Here is a 17,508-nt window from a genome sequence, read left to right on the forward strand (position 1 = left end):
CCAACATGACTAGTGTAGGCTGGACAACACATACAGAACACTGAATTCTAACTCTGGAAACCTGGCAAAAACTGTTCATAAAAAGTGTATTATTTCATACACGACTATATTATTTGGTGCACAACTAGAGGTCTTGCAAAGAAAGCTGTATAAACTACATCACTTAAGGTGTACTTTGTGGAAGCTTACCATGTTAACATGATGTTTCCAACCTTGTATCTGTAACCAGGAACAAACTCTACACTCCATGGTACCAGGAGAAGATCTGGAATCCACTGAGGTGGTGCAACACCGATTTGACCGCTTTGAGAAAGAAATGGAAGTCAATGCCTCCAGAGTTGCAGTTGTCAACCAGCTGGCCAGACAACTATTACATATTGAACATCCCAACTCTGCTGAAATCATGGCTAAACAAAACAATCTTAACCAACGGTAAGATTTGCAGTCACTTGCTAAAAGTTGTGATAACAGGTACAAGACACATTGTCTAAGTAAGAATGTAGTTGTGATCCATTCAGAAGTGATAGATATATTACAATATTTAGCTATTATCAAGTTATGTCAGGTTAGGCTAGCTTTAATGGTGCTCTTAAAAAAGAAATTTGTGCCACATTTCATCACAAAAATGTGATAGCGCCTGTCTATAGTTTAGATAGGTCTTGTTGGTTTACCAAGTATATCAAGCACACATGTATATCACATCAACATGTTTGTAATTTGTCAAATAAATTAAAACCTAGTCTTTTGTTCAGTATGTACCTTTGCTACTGATAGAATCCACTAAAATCAAACACACACTTGTATTTCTCAATGTCACCATTGCAAGATAAAATAATCATCTGTGTACTTGTACTACAGCTGGAACGCCCTACAAGCACTTGTCAACCAAAAGAGAGAAGCTCTTCATGGTGCTCTTGGCATCCAGACGTTCCACATCGAATGCAGCGAGACTGTGTCATGGATCCGAGAGAAGACCAGACTGCTGCAGTCCACTGAAGAACTGGGTAGTGACCTGGCTGGTGTGATGGTTCTACAGAGAAAACTAAGAGGCATGGAGACAGACTTGGCTGCCATCCAGGCCAAACTGGATTCTCTGCAGAAAGAAGCCGACCAACTAGCAGAGGAACACCCAGAAGAAGCTGAAGCTATCCGCCAGAGATTTGCACAGATTAATGAATGCTGGCGTGAACTGAAAATTATCGTAAGTATAACATGTTGTTTTGTCCTTTCAAACTTGTCTTGATCATGTACTTGCTTCTGTTTACTGTGGGCAAGATAAACAACTCATTATGAATAAATGTAGTTTTGTGTTGAAAGGTGACACAGTTGTTGATTTTACAGTTTCTTTGTTTGTGAATTTCCACTTTGTGAGTATATCAAACAATATCATTAATTATCTCATTCTTGTCCATCAGTCCATGCCTTTTAAAATGTGCAAGCTGAAGTTTCCATATAATGATTCTGTGTAACTTAGTAGGTATGAAATATTTCAAATGTCCAACATCTAGTAAACAGACATGGTATCAGTGTTACCAGGGCTTTAGATAGTAGACAAGAAATAAATGAGAACACTGTATTTCTTCTTACAGCTACAAGAACGTGATGCAGCCATGGCTGAAGCTCGTGAACTTCAACAGTTCTTGCGTGACCTTGACGACTTCCAAGCCTGGCTTTCCAGGACACAGACAGCCATAGCATCTGAGGACATTCCTGAAAGCTTGTCTGAAGCTGAGAAATTACTGAACCAACATGCTGCCATCAAAGAAGAAATTGATGGCTATGATGCAGACTATGCCAGGATGAGAGACATGGGACAGAGAGTCTGTGAGGGACAGACTGATGCTCAGTACATGTTCTTGCGACAGGTATGTAGACTTTCAGTAAACTTAGTAGTGTTATCGAATATGTGAGTTAGTACATTTTGATTGTATAATACAATGTATAATTGTCAGAGTGTTTGTGTAAGAAGAAAAGGTTTGGATTTAGAGGGACTAGGAAGATAGAAAGAAACTGAGAATCAGAAATGAGAATAATTTCCATCAGAATAACAGCACTGAGGATGACCACTTTTGTAGGGCCAATCTGTAATGGTCTTTTCTTTCATGAGTACTACTTTGAGATTTATCATGTACATATTTCATTACCTTTGCAGCGTCTACAAGCCCTGGATGATGGTTGGGAAGAACTCCACAAGATGTGGGAGAATCGTCAGAACCTTCTGTCACAGTCTCTTAACTACCAAATGTTCATGCGTGATGCAAGACAAGCTGATATGCTACTCAACAAACAAGACAACTTCTTAGCCAAACATGAAAAACCAGTAAGTAATGTGAAGGTCTTAAACATACCAGCTTGTTGTGTCATAAGAATATGATATAATTGTCATGTTTGTGTTGTGCCAAACTGTAGTCTGTTATACACAGTTTGTATTTATTATATCCCCTCTCCTTTCACAAATATGAAATTAGAAAGTGAATATTTCATGGAGTTTAGGAAAGTAAAGTTCCATAAATCTCAAATCCTGGTGCCAAAGGCAAATTTCCATGTTTTATATAATAGTGGACAATAAACGTATATCTTATCTTATCTTATGTTATACAATTATAATTAGGTTATTATGTCCTTATGCCATTGATAATGTTAATGCTTCCATTTTAATATGAAGAGTTGTGAAGAATGAACACTTACATTTGTCATTTTTCTTGACATTAGACAAGTCTAGAAGCTGCAGAAGAATCCATCAAGAGACAAGAAAACTTCCTACAGACCATGGATGCCAATGATGACAAGATAAATGCTGTCATCAACTTTGGTCATCGTCTGTGTGATGAAAACCATTATGAATCTGATAAAATCTTCAAAAAGTGTGAAAACCTTGATGAAAGGTAAGGAAAAGAAATTGTGATGACGTCTTACACTTGTAGTCAAAATAAGTAACATTGTCAATATTTAATGATTTGTGTAATAACATTTTAGCCCATCATAGCCCTCATTCTGTTAAATTCTTGTGAATATACTTTTAACATCAGCATTTATTTTTTTGAAAGCGAGGATCTACAAATGCAGGTGCAAAATATTATAGAGACATGGTGACAGAGAGGGAGAGACTGAGGGTGACAGAGGAAAAAAGACATTGACAGTTACTATTCATATATACATTTTTCAGTTTCCTTTAAAGTTTAAGTTTGCCAACAGATTATCTGTAAAATTGTCCAAAAATCATATTGGTCAGTGGTTGTATTATCTCCTGAACTTAAAATGACATTTGGTGAAAGTTATCGTAATTTTTTCATCCCAGGCGAAAGAAAAATCGCCAAAATGCAGATGAACAGTTGGCTAGACTTCGTGACGACCTTCTGTTACAAGGATTCCTTCAAGAGTCTGATGAAATTGGTTTATGGATCAATGAAAAGATGCTTATTGCCCAAGATGAAACTTATGATGAAGCTAGAAGTATTCATAGTAAATGGCAGAAACACCAAGCATTTGAAGCAGAATTACAAGCAAACAAGGAAAGATTAGATAAACTTAATGAGGTAGGAAAGTTGTATTTTTGCGTTTGGTCTTCATATTTACAATGTAGCATCGGTGTCACAGTGTGTGGTTTTGTTTGTGTCTTAGCTGGTAAATTACTGCAATTTTCAAAAGTTCATGCTTTCATCTTTTGATTGCTGAAGATATACAACAATATTGAAACTGATACCTAGTGTTTTGTGCTACAGGTTGTCAAATTTACCTGATTTCCTCAATCACCATAATACTAGGGTTCAAAAATACTAGTACAAACTAATGATGAATACATAATCTGTCTTGCCACAGCATGGGCGTGTCCTGATCAGTGAGAAACCAGAATTTGCTGAGCAGGTAGAAGGACGGCTTAGTGATCTGTCAGCACAATGGGATCAATTAGATGACAGAACTCAAGCCAAAGCCAAGAAATTATTTGAAGCCAACAGAGCAGCACTGTTTACCCAAGGCTGTGATGATTTGGATACTTGGATCAGTGATCTTGAAGTACAGCTTGGCCACGAAGACCATGGTAGAGATCTCACTAGTGTTAACATGCTGCTCAAGAAACAACAGGTATATATACGTATAAAATTAAATAATGGAATTGATGAGTCAACTGATGCTGGTTGTGTTATAATATTTTGGAATTATGATTATGATTTCCTTGTAAATCATAGCAATCAGTATGCCATGATTCAAATGTGTACCTTCATGAGAAAATGATAAGTGGTCTAAAGGAAATCTCTATGCCATGATTCAAATGTGTACCTTCATGAGAAAATGATAAGTGGTCTAAAGGAAATCTCTCAACAAATGTTATCTTTTGAGTTGGGTTTTGCTATTGAAGATGAATTGTTGTAGCAATAGTATTAATAGTGATCATTTATAGCATGTATTGTATCCACATTACTGACATGTAATCATAGCCAGTTGCTGTAAATTTTAATCTGAAAACACCCTAATGTAAGTAGTCAAGCCTCACAGGTATAACTGTTGATTGTTTCATCAGAATTCTTTGACAGAATTGTGGTTTAGACATCCAGCACTATGTTTCCACTGCTGAACTTACCTTGACACATCCGATTCCTAACCATGTATATAGTATACAGTACTTAAGACTAGACTTTATGTTGTTACAGATGTTAGAATCTCAAGTCATTGTAAAGAAAGAACAAGTCAATGAATTAGAAGCAAGTGTGACAGGTCTCCAAGATGAAGGTGACTTGGACAAAGTCAAGAAGAAGAAGTATGACATTGAAGACAGGTTTCACAGGTTGGCAGAACCACTGGCACAGAGGAAAGCTTTACTGGAAGCTAACCAGAAAACACAGAAATTCAACAGAGATATTGAAGATGAAAAGGTTTGTAAAATGTACAGATTTCAGATATGGGGTGGAATATTATTATGTCAGTTTTCGGGAAGCTTTTTATCGAAGATGGCGTTTGGATTTGATAATTTGGTGACAGTTTTATGAGACAGTATAATTTAATCATCAACACTTGTTCAGTTTACTGTAAAACCTTTGTATTCATGATGTACTACACTCAAACATACCCTAGTCATGTGAAATGTTCACTGAGCCATAATGCTATCAGTTTATTCAAAACATGAATTTCATGTAATTGACTTTTTGCACTCATGTTATCATTCCTCAGTTATGGATCCATGAGAAAATGCCACTTGCAACATCACTTGACCACGGCAATAGTCTCCTTGCTGTACAAATGTTGATCAAGAAAAACAACTCTCTTAAAGCTGAGGTAGATGGTCATGAACCACGCATCGGTGAAGTGAGTGAACGTGGCAAAGAGATGATTGATGCAGGACACCCCAACTCAGAAGACATTGATAGACAGATCTCTGAATTACAAGACATGTGGAAGAGGTTGCTTTATGCTGTAGATGCTAGGAAGTTTAGATTGGCAGACTCAGAGAAGGCACAGCAGGTAAGATTTGACAAGCATATAACAATCCCACATTCTCCCTTGTCATATGTTATACTTCACTCATGTTTATATATAACACAGACAAAACAATGTGAACAAGATTACATCAATACTTTTTTGGAAAAGTGAAATTTGTACACAGACAGTTGTACACAAAATAATTACATTTCCAGTTGTATTAATGTACACTATGAAGGTTTGAGAAAATATTTGATTGAATAATGATTTTGCTATGGTCTTTCATGTGATGGAATCCTACATAACTGACCACTTCACCTTTTCTTTCATTCACAGTACTACTTTGATGCTAATGAAGCAGAAGCCTGGATGAGTGAACAAGAACTATACATGATGGGGGATGAGAGGGGACGTGATGAACCAAGTGCCCAAACCATGTTGAAGAAACATGAAATCTTAGAAAATGCTGTAGAAGACTATGCTGACACAATCAATGAACTCTCACAAGAAGCCAAGAAACTAATGGATGAAGGTCATCCACAGAGGTAAACAATGATTTCTTTACTAGATTTTGTACTTGACAGCAACGTAATTAGGATTATGACATTCTCACAACTTACATAAAAATTATAACATTCATTTTTCAAATTATCAAACTTAAGATTTTAACAGTAGCAATAACACACTCAAATGTGTACAATATGTATGTGTGTGTAAATGCCTCTGTGTGTGTATTTGAGTAATTAAATTTAATAGAAGTATTCAATGAAACATGCCATTTCACCTTTCACCTTTACTTCCAGAATGTGATAGAAACATGAACTTTATTTGATATTTTGTGTCAATTCCTTTCCAGTGAACAAATTGCAGTCCGTCAGTCTCAAATAGATAAATTATATGCTGGTCTCAAAGACTTGGCAGAAGAAAGACGAGCCCGCCTTGATGAAACATTGAAACTATACCAATTGAACAGAGAAGTAGATGATCTTGAACAGTGGATAGCAGAGAGAGAAGTTGTTGCAGGATCTCATGAACTTGGACAAGACTATGAACATGTTACAGTAAGTTGTAATCATCAAGATAATTGTGAGATATACATGGTGTGGCTTTTGTAATCACATTTTAGGGACTGTTGTATGACAGACCTGACGTGTGAATAGAATCTGTTCGGCATTTTCCATGAATTCACCTATTGAAAGAACTACAGTACCATGGAAAATGTACCAATAACTTCAAGAATATTCAGTAGTTTGATGAGTAAGTTTTATAAAACACACCCTCTACCTTCTTGATGTAATATTAAGATAAAGAGACATGAAAGTGGAGACTTTATATCATCTTGACATGACATGACTTTGTTTCCATTATCTAGATGTTACAAGATCGTTTCCAAGAGTTTGCACGTGATACCCAGTCCATTGGCCAGGAGCGTGTTGCAACTGTGAATGAAATAGCTGATCAGCTAATTGATGCAGGACATACAGATGCAGCGATCATTGCTGAATGGAAGGATGGTCTCAATGAAGCTTGGGCAGATCTGCTTGAATTGATTGACACTAGAACACAAATGTTGGCAGCTTCTTATGAACTTCATAAATTCTATTATGATGCTAGGGAGATCCTTGGCAGGATAATGGTGAGTAGTCTAAGACCATAAATGAAGTCACACTAGAGAAGAATGTGTTGTGTATCTATGAATATCATTCATAATGGTATTCAAATACTTTTTGTCAGGTACTATTTCAAAAAACATCAGAATAGGCCAAATAATTGATAGAGGCAAGTCTGGGTTGAGGATAGCTAGAAAGATGAATATGAGGTTTATATTATCTCAATGCTACATACCATAGCGAGAAATAGTTAGTTTTGAGGAGAGACTGAGCAAGTCACATGGATATCAAATATGAACAATGAAGACATGTATTGCATGCAACCAAAATGTATTGTTTCTATATATTTGTAAGACATTCTACATTAGGCACAAGAAAGTGTGTATCAAGAACCTGTTTTCGTTCACTTTCTTCTTTGACACTAACATCTTACTTTACAATATCACAGGAAAAACAACAGGCCATGTCAGAGGAATTGGGTAAAGATGCCAATACAGTAAAGAATCTACAGAGGAAACATTCAGGTTTTGAACACGACATCTTAGCTTTGGGTGCTCAAGTGCAACAACTGCAAGACGATGCTTCACGATTGAGGTCAGCGTATGCTGGGGAGAAGGCACGCGACATCCAGAGCAAAGAAGCTGAAGTTCTCAATGCATGGAGGAATTTACAAGCAATGGTTGACGGACGTAAGGTCAAATTGTCTGACACATCCGACTATTACAGATTCTTGAATTTGGTGCGTGATCTTATACTGTGGATGGATGACGTCACAATCCAAATAAATGCGCAAGAAAGAGCCAGGTGAGTCTGAAAATTTTTGTATAAAACATGTAAGATAAGTAGCCCATATGTTATTATGGAAATTAGTTTAGCGTCATTCCTATTGTCCAATATGTAGTAAGTTTGACCAAAAGTCACCATCTTTTGGCTGTTCATTTTTGCATTAGTCTTGTAACCTATCAACAGATAGCAAATACCCCATCAGTTACCTGAACAGCAGTATTTGGATGTTCACTTTCAGGAAACTTGCTAAGCAGACATACTTCTGATGTATGACTTTGTAAGTAGTTGAAAGGGTTGTATTGACTGTTGTATGTGGTCTGTCATGTTTACAGAGATGTGTCCGGAGTGGAATTACTGATGAACCAGCACCAAAATGTCAAGGCAGAAATTGATGCCAGAGATGACAGTTTTACTGAATGTTTCACATTGGGTAAAGAAATGCTGAGTAGGAGTCATTACGCCTCAAAAGAGGTTAGTTTATATTGCTTTCAAATACTTCATTATATATTGCACTGACTTAGGCCTTACTCAAGTTACTGTACAGTGGTTATAGGCATTATGTATTATATGTAACTCAGTCTGTGTTAGCTAATCACTAGTGTCTGGTAAATTGACTATCAAGTTTAATCACTTTAAGATTAATGGTGATTGCTCTACCTGATACAGATTTCTTTGGCAGATGTTTGAGGGGATTGTTTGAAAAATGACATAAAATGTCACAGGCCATGGAAAATAAAATCAAAATCTATCATTTTTGATCATCAAATCTTATACTCTCCTGTTTTTCAGCAACTTAAGCTGACAAATGCTATTGCCAAGCTCCACAAGAATTTTATCATGGATGATGCTAAACTGTGTAAGAACCTTGACAAACACAAACACTTTACTTAATAGCATTGAAGGCAACAGGATTTCTATCAGTCAGGAAAATGTCAAATTTCAACTATAAAATAACAACAACTTGATGAGCTGTTCATAAGGTTGTTAACTGTCAGTTGTAATGTTCTTTATGTATTTATGATTGATAGATTCGTGAGAAGCTGGTTGGTTTAGGAAACAGACGAGGTGCTATGATTGGTGACTGGGAACACAGATGGGAATTCCTCCAACTTATTCTGGAAGTGTACCAGTTTGCCAGAGACGCACATGTTGCTGAAGCCTGGCTGCTCAGTCAAGAACCATACCTTAGGAGTGAAGACTATGGGGTACGTAAATGTATTGGTAGTGCTAACTTCACATGGTACAAACCTAGTACTTAAAGGTGTTTGTTTATTCCATCATATACATTGGTTTGATTTATCTTTACTTTAAAAGAAGAGATAAGAAAAGTGGTTGAATATGTATATCATGTGTTATTAGAGAGTGCAAAATGAAATCAGATGCATAACTTTCATGAGATACTTTATACAGTCATCATGGTTAATTGCTTGTGTCCTTGTATGTTTTGTCAATAGGATACTCTGGATGAAGTGGAACTGTTTCTCAAGAAACATGAAGCCTTTGAGAAATCTTTCCATGCCCAGGAGGAAAGGTTTGGTGCACTAGAAAGACTAACAACAGTGAGTAGAATACTGTATGTAATGTGGACTTGAAAGCATTCCTAGTATACTGTAATCCATTGAAGAAATAAACTGTAATACATGTTTTTGTCATTCAAGTCTAACCAGTCCTCTTCAGTAAGTGTTAGTTGATGGGACAGCTCAGCACATATTTTACAGACTAATAGAGATGATGATGATGATCAAGACAGTGTCAATATTTACTTTATCATTCAGAACCATTCTCTCTGTATTTGATCAAAATATTAACAAGCCAATGAGATGCATGCATTAAACTTCACTCTGATGGTATTTAATTCTGAAAGTTGTCTCTGATCTCATAATCATCCCTTGTTTTATTGTGATCATTAGTATGAATTAAAAGAAATGCGAAAGAGACAAGAGGAAGAATACAGACGTATGCATCCAGATGCTGACATACCACCAGCCAAGGAATCACCACCAATGAAACACCGTGTCATTGAAGACTTTTTACGTGAAGAGGAAGAAATGAAAGAAAAGGAGAGGTGAGATAAGAAAAACAGATATTATGAAATGATAGTCAGTATGATATACGACTTTATGTACACATTTATAGAAATACAGACATGGTGTAAATGCACCCTTTCTGTATGTCTAGTTATGACTTGGTGTTCACAATATCGACACATTAACTTGAGGAACTTGAAAAGAAAACAAATGCCAAAAACATAATCCTTGCAAAAGATGTCATATTTGAGTGTGCCTATGCCTGTATGGAAATATCTGTCAGGTAAAGCAGTCACTTCAATGAATTCTTCAAAATGTCATATATGTTAGATTTCACCACTGCAATTTTCACTATGTTATCATCAATATGTATGTAGAACGTATATTTTGAAGGCATCAGACTTTGTGCTAGCCTGGAATCCATACGAATGGGGTTTTGAATTCGTTATTCCCCATCATGCCTGGCCTGCTGCCATTGATTCTCTACTTTAATGAAGCTAGTGGTCAGAAAATGGGCGCAACTTCTTATTGGGGGATTTTTGAATAAGCCCGCCATGAGATGACATCAATAGCGCATCACCATGTGATTACTGTACGTGTATAGTCACATCTGGTGTTTTGTACAGTAACAGACAAGACAAGATTAGGCCAAACGCAAAACGTTTATATATAGCAATTACACCAAACTGCGACAAAGATTTTTTTATCTTGGAAATGTGCCACTTGCATAATGATTCGCTGATCAAAGTTTCATATAGATATCATGTATGGGAAGCATGACAATTACACAGCACAATAAAGAGATAGATTTCATGACGGATATTGGCGTATCCATGGTGGGTTGATCATTGCTAGGTGATGTCGTAATCTAATTCCTGCATTTGAATACACATAACTGTGAATCTTTTCCAGATGTGATGGGGGAAATAAGGAATTCAAAACCCAATTCACATGAATTGCAGGCTAACTGTATGTCAGTATCACACAAATATGTCAGGGCTTATCAAATTAGGACTGTAAACATCAAAAGAATTTGTAAAATTGCTGTCCTGATGATTTGAGTGATAAAGTGTGTGTAATTTACTATTTGTAGGCTGAGGAAGAAACAAATTGAAATTGAGGAAGCCCGCCGTCGTGATTTCCCAGAAGAGAAGATCCAATATGAGAGGACACCATCTCATCAAGCAACAGAGGAAAAACGTGAATCAGCTGGAGAACCTATCATGAACGGAGATGAGGAAGCACCAGCTGCAGCACCATCTACTACACCTAAACGGGGTGAAGGGGAAGCTGGTATGGGTGAAGAAGTTGAAAATGAAGGACCACTAGGTAGAAAACATGAATGGGAAACACATGACAAGAAAGCATCCAACAGGTCAGTTGCATGTTAGATTGACTGTGGCTAGCTGTGGCTTTCAGTTCAGTGTAACGTTATGTTACTTTGATTTGCATTAAGTGTATTTGATTTGTATGAATTTAAATTCAGAAGTCCTAATAATAAAGGGGGTTAAAAAATATATCTATAATGAAGATATTACAAACCAAAAATGTATTGTTTTTAGTGGTACATCACAACTCTCCTGTTATTTTAGATGATGAAATTACAAACGGAATGGTGAAATGGTTATTATTGGTATGATGATGTGCCATTAGTGAAAGATATTTAAATTTTAAACTTCCACAGGAAACAACACTTATGACACGATAAGCAACTGATTGTTAATTTTGACTTTGATTTCAGATCTTGGCATAATGTGTATGTTGTACAACAGGGTGTCAACATGTCCTTCTACAAAGATAAGAAACATAAACTACAAGAAATCTATTTCCATGGTGAGGAGCCAGTCAAACTGCTCAATGCCGAGGTCAATGTAGCTGAAGACTATACCAAGAAGAAGCATGTCTTTAGACTAAAGTAAGTCATTTTGCACAACAGTCTCCCATCATTTCACAAGCTGTGGTAAACAAATCTGTATCAACACAGCCTGCAGCTTGTCACAAAAGTATACTATTTACCAGTCACATGCAGTTAACACCAGTGTTCCTTCTAAGCCAATTTGACATACCACTGACACAACCATGTCATTTGCCAAAATTTAGTGGTCCCTTATCCTTTACTATAGGGTGACTCACAAGAAGATTCAGTTTCTATCATTTTGACCTGCAACAAAATTTGTTGTCATTCACAAAAAGACACACTGATTAACATTGAGACTTGTGATAAATGATTTGATGCCAAAGTAACAACTCCGATTTGTAAAACATGAAACTGTTTGAAAGTTTGTATATGTGTTGGCATGACTGTGAAATGTGATGGAGTGGAGGAGATTCATTGTTGTGTCATTACCAAACTTAATTCATTACTTTCACAACCTAACCAGTTGTGTCACCTTGTGTCATTACCAAACTTAATCTGTTTGACTTGTCACCTTGTGTCATTACCAAACTTAATTCATTTGAATTGATTTTGTTCACAGGCTTGAAAGTGGAGGAGAATACCTATTCCAAGCTAAAGATGATGAAGAAATGACTAACTGGGTAGAGGGTCTGAAAACAGTTGCTGAAGGCTCTGAAGAAGGTGCAAGTGCAGCAGCTAGATCAGCCACCTTCCCAACAGAAAGTGTAACATCGCCAGGAAAGAAGGAAAAGAAGAAGGGAGGATTTTTCACCCTCCGAAAGAAATAAAATTGAAAAACTCCAATTGATTAATAGGATCTGATGTTTATTAGTAGGGATATATTTGATGTAGTATGTATGTAAAACTCACATGACATTGTTGAAATGTCACGTCAAGTAACGATTTCACTACATTGCAAACCTAAGCCAGTTTATAGAATTTTCTGGAGAACCACTGTAAACATTTCTGTGATGTTTTTCGTCCACTCTGTATGTGTAGTCTTTGAAAAAGAGAACAACATTGTGTTTAAATGTAACAGAATTTTTTTGCAGAATTGTGTGCCACATATATAGGGCAGTGCCGCCATCATGCCAATTTCACACTTTGTGTCAATGGAGATGTTAGAACTGTGAATAGTAGTTTATTGTAGTATATACACCATGTAGTATTTCCCTAATTGGAATAATCAGTGTTTTTACTCATCTAAGAGTTTACAAGTCATAAAAAAAAAATTGGAAATAGCATGTAGGCATTATCAAAGGGCTGAGGGACTTCTTTAGAACTTTCGGTTCACATTGTGGAGAATGGTTTTAAAAAAAAAAAAAGCTCAGCATTGATATAGTTGTTGAATGTAGACTTATCCCACCTGTAAAATTCTAACAGTTTTACAGATGTATTACTGGTAGAATTTTGTGGTTGTTATGTCTTTTTCATTGGTATTAGTTCAAGGTTTATTTGTGTCATCGATAGTGAAATTTAATAAAAATGCAGCAAAGTTTTGAAGTTTTAGTCAGTACTTGCCATTTGTAGTCAAGCATTAAATAGTGATGATTATTATTGATATTGACATGGAAGTTCTATTGCCTAGATGCTATTTTTGTTTTCATATTAAAAGATATTTATGGAGTATAAACTAATGTATGTCCTTCTAATCATGTAGATATGCCTACATTTATTGGCCCTGTCTCAATTATGTTATATAAATGCAAAAGAAAACCATTTTTATGACCGATTCTTGGATGGTTGTATGTCCAGCCAAAATGTTATTTCTTTATTACCCACTTGCATGCTTGAACATTGAGACTTAAAACTAGCTGCCCACATTTGCTGTTTTTGTTTTATAATTGTGTTTACAGAACACTTCTTTGTTTAACTTTTTTTGGTTGAGTTATAAAAAAATGTCAATTAACTTCCAATTTACGTTCAAAGTGAGAGCAGCTAAACAAACAAGATTTTTTAAAGTAGTTTTTATCAATTCAAGTTAACATCCATATCTGAAATAAAAAAGTTCTTCAATTTCTTGCTGACTGTTTGATTGGCTGTTCTCAGTTTTCAGTTGCAGTCTGTTGTTTTTCCTGTTGATGCTAGTTTCAGTAGTGCGGACTGTATAGCATGGTAGATACAATAACAACACAGTAGATAATGTTGCCCAATAAAGGACAAGGCAAGAGAAACCAGAAATTTTGTGATGTAAGCGTGTGATGCAGTGCTACTGAAATATAAGCTGGTCTTGATAAGTATACAGTGAACAGTCAGAAGTGGAAATTATATTATTGCGAGGTTTGCATTGCCATACTGCAAATTTGCTGTGAAACACAGCACTGCAGTAAGTGTACAGTTGTGAAATGCAACACTGCAGTATGTGTACAGCAGTGTAAAACAGCACTGCAGCAAGCCTACATCTCTGACACACAGCACTGCAGTAAAGTGCTCAGCAGTGAAATGGAGCACTGTGGTAGCCACCACACTTTAATCCAACTGACTTTCAATGTTATTAAGGCAGCCACAACTCAATGCTTCTTATCTTACCATCTTTTAAAACTTTGCCATTCAGAGAGTGTTTAAAATCCTAGTAATAATAATAATAATAGTCGTCAGATATTTTTAATGCTTTATATCAGTTTATAGGTATATACATTTTACCTGTCTTAGTCAGTTACTTCACTTTCTGGATGATAATAATAGTGAATAATATGTGTATACCACACATCTTTTTGCCCAAGTTTGTTGTAGTCTATCCGTAGCATACATATTTTGGTACATATTTCAGCTAGCATTGAGATATTCTGTCAATTATTTGAGAGACCACCCTTGAAAATTCTGAGTGGAAGGAGTGAAAGTTGCGATGTGTGTATCTGGTATTTTCTTCTTCCAGTATAACCGTACCGAAAGATGGGTTAGACTTGTCCAGCTGTACTTACTGACTGTAAAACAAGTACGCTATTATTGGGTCAAAAGTTTCAATATTTGGTGTTTTTATCTGGTAATGTTCACTTGTAGTCACTGCAAGGTATATCATTCACACTTTAACGGAGTTGGAAGACTTTGATTTTTTGTAATGTGCTTATTGCAAATACAGCTATTAAGAGAATAAATCTTGGAAAAACAAGTGTCTTCTATTGTCTTTTGTTGCCATATTATATAGATCAGTTTATTATCATCCTACCAAATATTCTAAAATTATGTACCTAGACGTGGATAAAATGATACCACTTGTTTTGTAGCACAACTGATGATAACTGAACGATCAGATTATAAACTGACTGTTCCTAAAGTGTGGTTGTCTAAACATCAGGTTTGCAGATATTTATAAAATTGGAAGAATCCTTTTATAAAGGAGTCCCAAAGAACGACAGTAAGAATGGGAAACATTCACCCTCAGCCTTACTATATTATAGCCACAGGGAACAGGACCAATAGTTAATTTTGTTCTCATGATTTTCCGAATTTCAAATATTATTTTCTTATTTTCTCTAGCTTTCAAATAAAGTTTTAAATACATGTATTGCCATCATAACTATTATTTCCTCTGTTTTGTTTTTTCCTTATTTCCTACCATTAGCAGTCTTATCAGAGTATATCTTTGCATTAGTAGATTGCTAATCCAAGAATAAACTCGCGTCCTATTTACCCAATTAACACATCATGCAGTAAACATCTACACTTCCTGGATGTGGAAGATGTGTAAATAAGAATTCCTATAGAATGGTAGCAGTAGTTGGTACTGTACAGATATATATTATGTAATGTGGCACAATTTCATTCAAGAAGAATTTGTCCTGCACCAAGAGTATCCCTATGATGATTGACTTGATCATATTAGTATCAGATAAACGTAAAATTCAAATTTACTTAAATCTATTCTATTCTCATGACCCAATCTAACCTATTTATATTTGTTTCTTCAATCTGAGGAATTTATTTTCAAAATTGACACCCTCTACAGCAGTATTAGAATAAAATCACATCACTCAGATGGCAACCCGATATCTAAGCAAAAATTCTAGTTTATTGCTGATTGCTGTTATATCAAAATAATGGTTCAAAGTGTCCTGACTTTGTCATTTCTAAGTCATTCAGACTTAAATACGAGAATGAAGTACATAAAAGTATCACCAATGTGTACACGTACTTATTTTTTCCGCTGACAGACTGGTTCATTTTAAAGGTGTTACAATGAGAAAGAGATTATAAGTATGCTGCCCTGCTGAAGGAATTCTGCCATGATGCGTCTCCATGCACAAAGACCAGTAGCAATTAGCCATATGCTACATTAACTACTCATGCCATTCTCAGTCTTTGTGTTACTAAGAGCTGGAAATCAAGTTGATTTATTGCTCATTGGCTTTATTCAGATTACACCACAATATTTCAATGGGGTTCTCTCATGTCATAATGATGAACAGAATATCACTCCAAGCTTCACTTTTAAAGTTTATTTCTGAAAAGGATTGAGACATTTCACAATGGTACAAAAAGTTCTGTTTCTTGGAATAAGAGGCATAAATATTTAGTGGCAGTACTGTTAACATTGAAGATATTTGTATGCGAATGATGAATTCTGTTACTGTAACCCTACTAGCCGAGTACAGTACACTTAAATATGATTCAAGAAAGTATGAAAAACTGTAGGTGAAATTTGTGATTTAAATTTCTAGCATGAATGCAAGAGTCCTGCTGAAATTGGCAATATTCCTCCGACTGTAGCACATAAGTCATGACTCATGGTTGTTTGAATTTTCATTTATCTCTCTTTATCAATCACTGGAGTACCATGTATAAAGTCTATAGGAGCCTGGAATGGGTGTTTAAACACTTGGTCAGATGATGCAATGAATAAATACTACCTTTAAATAAATATCCTAAATACATTGCGATGACACTTTATAACAGCAGAGAACACAAACAGAAAATGTTATCAAAGAGAAAGGATAATAGATATTGTGGATATGTTCACCAAAAACTATCAATTGTGTGAAGAGTGACTAGTGATAATGACACAAATACCCAGTAGTTCTAACAATACAAAATCTATCTGGGCTGCTTGTCATAAAACAACTTCCATTTCAGCAAAATGGATGTCTAGCTTGAAGGGTTAGCAAATATTACTCTATTAAAAAGTGTAAGTACAATTTAATGGAATGTTTGCATGTTGTTTGGTTTTTGCATATACATACTTTAACTACACGCAAGTAAACTACTCAAATGATCAAATTATAGTGGAATAGAAGACTTTGCAGTGTAATTAATGCTTAATTTTTTCAGTAGAACATAACGCATTAATGTGAAATCTAACCCAACACACCACCTGGTCCTCACAACACTATCAATCAAGAAACACCTGTAAGTGTAACTCTTGTAGCTTTGTAAAAGTCATGCCCCTGGTCTCATACAGGGGTAGTTTTGGTTATGTATTTATGCTGGCATCTAATAATCTTTACTTTTTGTGCACATATACCTACAGATTGGTTTGTGTCATCCTATTTTGATATTTGAAGTATATCATTGCATCATAGGTCTAGATTCAATATACTGCTGTATACTCAAAATGTTTGTTTTAACAGATATTGGCCATTATTTTCAACAGTGAATTCTGAACAAGTGTAGCAATTAGATTATTTTGGTCACATTATCATAAACTCACACACACATACATGGGTCATAGTGTAGACTCTGGAGTAAACTCTCTATGATCCGTGGGGTCAAACACACTGGAGTGAACTCTCCAGGGTGTCTGTGGATCTGTAGGGTAAAAGACCCTGGAGTGAACCCT

General features: G+C 35.8%; 1 protein-coding gene across 1 annotated transcript in view; it reads left to right on the forward strand.

Moving 5' to 3' along the window:
• Positions 1-14,844, forward strand: part of LOC144451423 (spectrin beta chain, non-erythrocytic 1-like) — a 52,746-nt gene extending 37,902 nt beyond the window's left edge. The window contains exons 16-35 of the mRNA XM_078142261.1: positions 230-432; positions 859-1,201; positions 1,590-1,865; positions 2,153-2,320; positions 2,713-2,885; positions 3,299-3,536; positions 3,820-4,083; positions 4,650-4,871; positions 5,167-5,457; positions 5,752-5,960; positions 6,272-6,476; positions 6,788-7,051; positions 7,474-7,829; positions 8,144-8,282; positions 8,840-9,016; positions 9,266-9,370; positions 9,722-9,876; positions 10,932-11,213; positions 11,580-11,753; positions 12,316-14,844. Of these exons, the coding sequence (XP_077998387.1) occupies positions 230-432; positions 859-1,201; positions 1,590-1,865; positions 2,153-2,320; positions 2,713-2,885; positions 3,299-3,536; positions 3,820-4,083; positions 4,650-4,871; positions 5,167-5,457; positions 5,752-5,960; positions 6,272-6,476; positions 6,788-7,051; positions 7,474-7,829; positions 8,144-8,282; positions 8,840-9,016; positions 9,266-9,370; positions 9,722-9,876; positions 10,932-11,213; positions 11,580-11,753; positions 12,316-12,523 (4,452 nt within the window). The 3' untranslated portion in view covers positions 12,524-14,844. The remainder of the gene's footprint in view (positions 1-229; positions 433-858; positions 1,202-1,589; positions 1,866-2,152; positions 2,321-2,712; positions 2,886-3,298; positions 3,537-3,819; positions 4,084-4,649; positions 4,872-5,166; positions 5,458-5,751; positions 5,961-6,271; positions 6,477-6,787; positions 7,052-7,473; positions 7,830-8,143; positions 8,283-8,839; positions 9,017-9,265; positions 9,371-9,721; positions 9,877-10,931; positions 11,214-11,579; positions 11,754-12,315) is intronic.
• Positions 14,845-17,508: the final 2,664 nt, after the last annotated feature.

This window comes from Glandiceps talaboti, chromosome 2, assembly GCF_964340395.1.
Source record: "Glandiceps talaboti chromosome 2, keGlaTala1.1, whole genome shotgun sequence".
Taxonomy (NCBI): Eukaryota; Metazoa; Hemichordata; class Enteropneusta; family Spengelidae; genus Glandiceps; species Glandiceps talaboti.